General features: G+C 42.3%; 1 protein-coding gene across 1 annotated transcript; it reads left to right on the top strand.

Annotated features, from left to right (window-relative positions):
• The first annotated feature begins 7,666 nt into the window (after nucleotides 1-7,666).
• On the top strand, nucleotides 7,667-8,773 carry LOC106970186 (olfactory receptor 2A12-like). Its single transcript, XM_015066762.2, has one exon. It carries the CDS (start codon nucleotides 7,667-7,669, stop codon nucleotides 8,651-8,653), a length of 987 nt encoding a protein of 328 aa, XP_014922248.2. The 3' UTR covers nucleotides 8,654-8,773.
• Nucleotides 8,774-9,270: the final 497 nt, after the last annotated feature.

Raw genomic sequence — 9,270 nt, 5'->3', positions numbered from 1 at the left:
GGGTGACATTTTGGGAGGGATGCCAAATGAATGTGGAGGTGAATACTAACAGGGCGATGTGGCTGTGGTAAGGTAATGTCTGATGAAAAAAACAGGTGATGGTGGTGGTGGAGGGGAAGGTGATTTGGGCAGGTGCTTGATGGCTGGTGTACACGCTCAGGATAAAGTCAGGTTGAAGTTAAAGCAGGTTTCTTCAGATGCCTCTGAGGGACACTGGGTCACCTCTGATCTTGCTGCGTAGCTGCTGTGGCTGGCCCAGCTGTCTAATGAGCTGAAGTTCTTAATGGTGTTCCTTCCATGTTCGTAAACACTGAATTTAACAAGCTCCCCCAGGACTTCTCACGTCAGAGCAACTCCGCTGTGGCTTAGCCAGACCACAACCAGGAAGGAGGACTCCTGGGGCAGAGGGACCCAGGGGTGGCTCCCAGGAACTGGGGAACAAAGTTGGAGACTCACAGCAGGAGGGGGAAAGAGGAAGAGCAATCAAGACATTACTTTTGGCTTAATTGAGATGAGAAAAGTTTAACTCTGTATAACCAACAGTTCTTATATCCTCCTGGGAAACGTCAGGCTAATGCAGAGCTGGTGGGGAATTCTCAGTAGCTCAATGTCTGGAGCCTATGATTACGTTTGGGAAGTCACACACACAGTCCCAAAGCAGGCCTCCAGACTCAGCGGGCATACGCTGCCTAAGAAGCTTCTCTCCACCTTGAACTAGCCTTGACATATAAGTCAGTCACCGAAGATCACTGCTGTTAGCCTTACGGGGGACAGTGATAGCCCAATTGCATCAGGAATCTCTCAAGTACTTTTACTGCTACTGTTTGTAATTTCTTTTTACTTTAATTATACAAGTGAACATCGATATATTCATTATAAACATTTAAACAATACAGATAAAGAGAAGTTCCCTTTGATTCTCTCTTCAAGACTAGTCCCCTTAAATCTGCAAAAATCAAAATACATGGTAAAGATATATTGTTAACAATTTCATCATATGACTTTTGACAATTTGGGGAAATTGGGTAAATGAACTGAAAAATGCCCTAAAGGAAGAAAGAAAAAAAAATATATGGCCACTTGAATAGTTGCAGAAAAAACATTTACTAAAAGCTAATATAATATTTCTTTTCTCCTGGCTTTTTAATTTAAAACAATTTTTTAAAAATATTTTTTAAAGTTTTTTGAGAGACAGAGAGACAGAGCATGAGTGGGGAAGGGAGAGAAAGAGAAGGAGACACAGAATCTGAAGCAGGCTCCAGACTCTGAGCTGTCAGCACAGAGCCCCACACGGGGCTTGAACCCACAAACCGTGAAATTATGATCTGAACCTAAGTCAGACACTTAACTCACTGAGCCACCCAGGCACCCCTTTTCTCCCAGCTTTATTGAAGTATGGTTGACAAATAAACATTGCATATATTTAAGGTCTACAATGTGATGTTCTGATAGTGGTTACTACTGTCAAGCTAGTTCTCTTCTAGTTCAACCAAGGTCTTCTAGTTTCTTTTTAATTTTTTAATTTTTATTTTATTTATTCTTTTTAAGTAGGCTCCACACCCAATGTGGGGTTCGAACTCACACCCTGAGATCAAGAGTTGCATGCTGTACCCACTGGGCTAGGCCAGCCAGATGCCCCCCTCTTCTGTAACTTACGGTGAATGAGGTGATTTGAGATCTTTCTTATTTTTAAATAAACTTTTTTTTTTGCGTTCTGTGAATTTTGAAGTGCTCTGTTTTTTGTGTTCATTCCTCTCAAGTATCTTCTGTTTTCCCCTGTGATTTCTCCTTTGACCTATTGGTTGCATTAGAGTGTATTATTTAATTTCCACATGTTGAAACTTAATTCCAATAGTAGACAAAACCTTTGCACTTGCTCTGCCTTCCTTCCCTCCTCAGGGCCCTCACAGATCACGCAGGACTCCCAGGAACAATAATGGAGAGTGAGAGTAACAGGAGGTCAGTCATGGCTGCCTTCCTGAGGGGGTGGACCTGAAATTTAGGGCAGACTTAAAGACACAAGGGAAGAGGGTCTTCAGGTGGAAAGCATAGAAGGTGCAAATGAGGGAGAATAATAAATGTACAGGTGACTTACTTCCTATACACTTGGCACAGTCTTAAAATCTTTCTATTTGTGAACTCCTTTTACCCTCCCTACAACTCTATGGAGCAGGTTCTAGTTTCCTGATAAAAGGCCTGGAGGCCTGGAAAGGTTTCTGAAACTTGCCCAAAGTCACAGCTGGTAACTGTGACACTAGGGATTGAACATATGCAGTCTAGCGCTAACCCAGAGAAAATATGTGGCACAGGAGGGCATGGACCTCTGGGGAGTAGTTGGGGCTCCAGTCAGGGGGTCTTGAGTACTAGGTGATGGGAGTGCAGACTTGATACTCAGTCCCTGGGGGATTTAAGGCACAGAGAGTTCGTTGGAAGTCATTGGATTTGTCCTCCTGGGAACTGGGGCCCCCGTGAGCACAGTTTCAAAGGAGAGCTCCTCAGGCTTCTGGCCCATCCCTCACACAGAGCCTGAGAGCAGGTAAAGAGCAGTGGGAGTGGGGACGGTGGCCCATGGCTTGGGTGTCTGCTCCTCTGAGGCATCCTTTCTCTGCTTGCTCTGGTTCTCTCGACTTTCTACAAATCTGCACATCTGCAGGTCCCTTCATGCCTATGCTCTTTGCTCTGTCCTATCCTTTGTCCACTTCTTCTTCCCCAACTCTGACTTGCTCTCTATCCAACTACCTTTCTTTTCCCTCTGACTGAGTATGCACATCTCCCTTAAGACATTTGGCCTTCAGTTGCCAATGAAGACAAAGAGAAGGAGGAGGGGCTGTTGCTGGGGAGGCTGAGGCAGCGGGGCTCTCCCATGTGTCTGTCCCAATCAGGGGGACCCTTGGAAGTGGGCAAGTCAAGGGATGCAGGTGAGAGGTGGGGAAGGTTGACAGGACAGCACTAGGATATGGGAGAGGAGGAGGGAGGCTGCAAGGAGATCTCAGGGGAGGCAAGGATTTGGAGGACCACTCTGACATTGGAAATTGCTCTAAGGATCTCTTGTTGAGGAGCAGGGAGCAAGGCAGATGCCTCCCGCCAAGATACTTATAGTTCAGTGATGCTCCCTGTCACTGTTGTCCAAAATTGTGGGACTGAGAGTGCTTCTGGAGTTCTGGAGCTGTCCCCCATCTCTATTCCCTCTTCTTCTCTTCTACCCACCCAATGCTCCTTCCCCCATACATTCTGTACCAGTAGAATGAGCGGACAAAGGCCACACTGAAAATGCTCTTTTAATTAGAATGCTCCTAGAAAATGCTGTAGGACTGAGTGAGTGGGTGGGACTGGGGGATGAGAGTCACAGTGAGAGGCTGCTACAGTGCTCCAGGTATTAGGCATTGGGAAACAGGTGAAGATAGATAGTAAAGAGGACAGAGAAGATGGAAAAGACCTTAACTCCTCCAGATGGAATGGACCTCAGCAGTCCTCCTGCTCCACCTCTAAGTCCGGGTTGATCCCACTGTGTCCCTGACATATGGTCAGCTAGATTCAGCCTGAACCTCTCAACAGAAACAGGGAGCTCATTGCTTCTCAGGACAGTCTTTTCTGTCTATGAATATCTCTGGATGTTGGAACTTTTCTGTAGTCAATCTGAAGCTTGGTGTCCTAGTAAAATTTATACTAATTCTAAATTTGGGACTATGCAGGGCAATTCTTATTCATCTTCCTTAATGCAGCCCTTTAGATACTTCTGTAGACAGACCTCAGCATCCTCCCTAGCTTAAATTTCTGCAGAGAAAAATCACCAGTTGCTTAGATTTGTTTTTGTACCATCATAATATATCTTTCTACAAGCCACAACTCGTCCATGTATCTCCTTAAGACTTGGGTCACAGGTGTAAATTCTACATTCCAAATATGTTTGCCCCACTGGAGAGGGCAGGTACCAATCACCTTTATTTATCCTGCCAATATAGCTTCTAGGATGGAATCTAAGACTGGCATTCCTGCTTTAACAATTTAATAAATATTAATTGAGTTGCTACCATGTGCCCAGCACAATGATTGACACTAGAGATATACTAGTGAACAAAACAAAGTTTCTGCTTTTACAACCTACTTGGGGACAACAGACAATAATCAGATAAATAGGTAAGTTTTTTAAGAAGTGAGAAGTACAATAAAGAAAGTAAAGCTAACTAAGGAGACAGTGAAGGATGGCTGCATTTCAGACAGGATGGTGAAGAAGGGGCTCTCTGATGAGTGACAGTTGGGCAGGGAACTGAAGGAAGTAGAAGAACTCCCCCCTAAAGAGATCTGGTAGAAGAGAGCATAAGTACTGGATGTTGTGGCAAAAGTCTTTAGGTGAAAGTCTAGTTGGCAGTTGTTGGACTCGAAAGGGTAACAGTGACAGTGTGGTTTTTGTGGAATGAGACAAGGGGACAGTAATGGGAGATGAGATCCAAGAGCTAGAGCATGTAGTAAAAATTAGGAGTTCAGTCTTGGATGTGAGAAGTTTGAGAAGTTAAACATCAACAGGCAGAGTTCAAGTAGGCAGTTGGACACAAGGAATATAGGGGGACCATCCAGGCAAGAGATATAAATATGGAGATGTATTTAAGGCAGGAGATGGGCTGGCTTCAGACACTTTTGGTTCTCATTTCACTTGGTATCTATCCATATTTGACCACAAAGACCATCCTCTCCTTGTAGACCTTGTCTCTCCTTGGGTTTCTGTGTCACATGTCATCCATCTTTGGCCTCTTGACACCATCTTCTCTGGATTCTCTCCTTGAAGCCAACCCTTAGAGTGTGGCTTCTCAGAGTGCTACTTTCAGCTGTCTTCTCCCTCTACACGCTCTCCCCAGGTGATCTCATCTCTTCCGATGGCTTCAGTTCCTATAGAAGTGCTGAGGACGCTCAGATTCCTGTCTCTAGAGCTTTCTTTTCAGCTCTCAACCATCAGCCAAACAGATACTGGGAGTCCCACAAACTCCCCGACTCCAAAACTAGACTCATCATGTGTCCTTCTTCCCTCCTTCCCAAACTTTCCACTCCCATGTACCCAACCTCAGTGAATGACACCATCACCCCCATCCATTTACTCAAACTTGGAATCCATCCTTGACCCATCTTTCTTTCTCACCACTCCTTAATCACTTACCTACATCCATAGACTCACCTCCTAAAGACTCTTGTTGAATACCTACCTTTCATATCAATATTTGCTCCCACTCTCATCCTTTCCTCCCTGAATTGCTGCAGTCTCCACACTGCAGCCAGTGTGATTGTTGCCAGACATAAGCCTGATGTCATGCCTATTTGGTGGATCCTTATGTTCCTTTCTATAAAATCCACCCTCATTAGACCATTTTGTAGGGCTTTATAGGTCCTCCATGGTCTGTCCTTGCCTACCTCTTTACCCTATCTCCCATCACTCTCTGGCTAGCTAATGCTTCATGACTTCACACAGATGACTTTCTCTCCCTGGTATATTCTTTCCTGCACTTTCCCTGTAGTTAGCGTCTACCCACTCTTCAACGACCAGCTTGACTCTTACCTCCTGCAGGATGTCTTCTATAATTCTTCAGATTGAGTTAGGCTTGCTGTAGCAAGTTGCAAGTAGCAAGGAGGAAGTATGTTATGTTTCTTTACCTTTTAGTTTGTCAATTCCTCATCCCAATTCCCAGTGGCTTTAGCCACTGCCAGGCTTGCAGTAAGAGAGAGATGAGGTGAGGGGCAAGACAGTCCTGAGTTGACTGGTACTATCTTGATAATCTAAAAATTCTATTCTTGTTCTTCTCTGGTTTTTAAAGATTATTCCTTTCTTTATGGAATTCTTTCATTGCCACTAGTTTTTATTTTATTTTATTTTATTTTATTTTATTCTATTTTATTTTTTTATTTAAAAATTTTTTTTATTTTTAGTTTAGAGAGAGGGAAGACTATTTTTAGTCTGGTAGGGACTAGACTAGACAGAGAGAGAGAGGGAAAGAGGATCTTGAGCGGGTTCCACTCTCAGCACAGAGCCCAACATGGGGCTCAATCCCATAACCCTGGGATAATGACCTGAACCAAAATCAAGAGTTGGACACTCAACCAACTGAGCCGCCCAAGTGCCCCAGCATTGCTATCAGTTTTTGAAAATCCAGTCTGATAATCTTTGTCTTTCAGTAGGCTTGCTTACTAATATACATTTAATGTAGTTACTAATTAGGTTTGAGTCTATCATTTTAATACTTGTTTCCTACTTGTTCCAAGTGTTCTTTTTTTCTTTATTCCACTTTTCCTGCCTTCTTTTGAATTAATCAAAAACTTTTAATTATTCCCTTTACATTCTGTACTGTATTTTGAGTTTTACTATTTTTTAAAATTATTCTTTTGTTATTCTACAACAGGGATTGGTAAACCTTATATTTTTAAAAGGGTTTTTAAAAAACAAATAAAAATATACTACAGTGACTGTATATTCTGTGCAAAGCCTAAACTATTAATTGTCTGACTCCTTACGTGAAAAAGTGTCTTGACACCTGATCTAGAGACTAAAATATGCATCTTTGGCTTATAGTCTCACTTAAAGTGCCATTTTCCAAACAATGCAAAATCTAACAACAGTTTAAGTCCATTTCCTCCTCCTGCTTGTTAGACCATTTTTGTCACATATTCAACTTCTATGTGTATATATAAAGCTCCAACAAGGTGTCGCTATTTTTGTTGCTTTAAACAATTAATATTCTATGATATTTACACACACATTTATGATTTCTGGTGTTAATTTTCTCTTTCAATTGCATACTTCCATCAGGGACCATTTGCCTTTAGCCTAAAGAAGCTCTTTAATATTTCTTTTACTGTGAGTCTTTTGGTAATTGATTATCAGGTTTTTGGAGAGCAAACAGCTTTCATTCCTTATGGATATATTTGTTGAGTATAGTATCCTAGCATGGTAGTTTCTTTCCCTCCGTCTCTTGTTCCTTCCTTCCTTCCTTCCTTCCTTCCTTCCTTCCTTCCTTCCTTCCTTCCTTCCTTCCTTCCTTCCTTCTCTCTCTCTCTCTCTCTCTCTCTCTCTCTCTCTCTCTCTCTTTCTCTCTGTCTCTCTCTCTCTCATGTATTACCCACCTCTGGTCCATGGAAATACATGACTTTGACTTGTCATGAAGCTGAATTTATTTCCAAATGATAGTTGTCTTCTGGAGTAAGTCATATATCCAATAACTATGTCTCTAAAATTCCAGAGTACCTGTTAAGCTACTCAAGTAGTCCCACTGAAGCCCATTTTGATAAAAGCTTCCCAGGAGGGGTAGAAATCTCCATTTGGTATGACACTCACAACAGATGCTGTAATCTCAAATATCCAATTATTTTTTTGACTGCTTTGAAATCTTTTATAAGCTCCATGAACTATGGCGAGTTCAGGAAGTGCAGGACACAGTTTTGGACACTCCTTTTTGCAAGTTCTACATTTTGAAATGTGAAATTTATTATCTGTAGTCTCAGAATAAACTATGATTAAGTAATACAATATTAACATGCTGTTTCATATAAAATGGAAATTCTTTTTTAAAAAATTTGGTTCCCAGCTTTGTGGGTGTCCTAATGAGAACGTACTTTGCTACTTATATTTGGCCCTCCTAATAAAAGAGTAGCATCAGGGTTTGAATCTGAAGACTTCATTTTATGAATGATTATGGCTCTGTTCTTTCTCTATACCAGGAGAAGGATGCAAGACTTACGCTGGGGAAACCATAGCTCTCTTACTGAGTTTATTCTTTTAGGATTCTCTCGTAACACAGAGATAAATGTTATTCTATTCAGTGTCTTCCTCTTCCTCTACCTCATCACTCTTCTGGGCAATGGGCTTATTATCACCTTGATACGCATGGACTCCCGCCTCCACACACCCATGTACTTTTTCCTCAGTGTCCTATCTATTATGGATATGGGCTATGTCACCACCACAGTGCCCCAGATGCTGGTACACCTGGTTTGCAAGGAGAAGACCATCTCCTACATTGGATGTGTGGCGCAGATGTACATCTTCCTGATGCTAGGAATCACTGAGTCTTGGCTTTTTGCAATCATGGCTTATGACAGGTATGTGGCCATTTGCCATCCCCTGAGGTATAAAGTCATTATGAGCCCTTTGCTATGTGGGTCAATGGTGGCCTTCTGTGGATTCTGGGGTATCAGCTGTGCCCTGATATACACTGTCTCTACTATGATTCTTCCCTATTGTGGTCCTAATGAGATCAATCACTTCTTCTGTGAAGTACCTGCAGTCTTGAAGTTGGCCTGTGCAGACACATCTCTCAATGATCAGGTGGACTTCATCTTGGGCTTCATTCTTCTGTTGGTCCCACTCTCCCTCATCATCATTGTCTATATCAATATTTTTGCTGCCATCTTGAGAATTCGCTCAGCCCAAGGGCAGCTCAAGGCCTTTTCCACCTGTGCCTCCCACATTACTGTTGTCACTATGTTCTCTATACCATGTATGGTTATGTACATGAGACCTGGTTCTGAATCTTCCCCAGAAGAAGATAAGAAGTTGGCTTTATTCTACAACATCATCTCTGCCTTCCTCAATCCTATCATCTATAGTCTTAGGAACAAAGATGTGAAGAGAGCTTTCCTCAAAGTGACAGGCTGGGGTAAAGCAACAGAATGAAGTCACAGAAGCATGGGTACCAGCAACAAACCCGGGACACATCCTACATGGCTTCTCCATCTAAATTCTTTCCAACATCCAATGGGCACACATGACGTATTAATGGGTTAGTCTCAGTAAGATCATATCTCAGAACACCCATGAGGTTATGGCAATAGGTGTCCCTCAAGCATAAAGACACCTGACAGGGAACTCCATGAAGGCACGCCTATATTTGATTCATTTCTGTACCACCAGTTTACAAGACCTGGCATAGAATTGGCACCAATATTCATGTTTCCTATTACCGAGTGAACATGCACCTGAGTGCTTGATCTCTGGATTCATGAAATAAGTTCAAATTGATGGGCATAAGATGACTTCTGGTCAGTGACTGACTAATGGTCAGTTACTAGTTACTGACTAATGGTCAGTAACACCATTAAAGCTCAGTCAGGGATTTGACAAGGTCTGAACCACAGAACAATTTAAGAAAATCTATTGTAATCATATAAAATAGGGTTCAGGAAAGCAATATAGGTCACAGGTCATTTCTCATTCAATACTATTAGGAGACTATTCATTTAGGGCACATAAACCCTCATGTATCTAAAGTAAGGAGCTCTGTCTTAGTGAAG

This window comes from Acinonyx jubatus, chromosome C1, assembly GCF_027475565.1.
Source record: "Acinonyx jubatus isolate Ajub_Pintada_27869175 chromosome C1, VMU_Ajub_asm_v1.0, whole genome shotgun sequence".
Taxonomy (NCBI): Eukaryota; Metazoa; Chordata; class Mammalia; order Carnivora; family Felidae; genus Acinonyx; species Acinonyx jubatus.
This window is presented reverse-complemented; position numbering and strand designations above follow the sequence as displayed.

What these genes read in the sequence shown, in the direction of transcription:
- LOC106970186 (XM_015066762.2), top strand. Translation starts at nt 7,667, where the DNA reads ATGATTATGGCTCTGTTCTTTCTCTATACCAGGAGAAGGATGCAAGAC.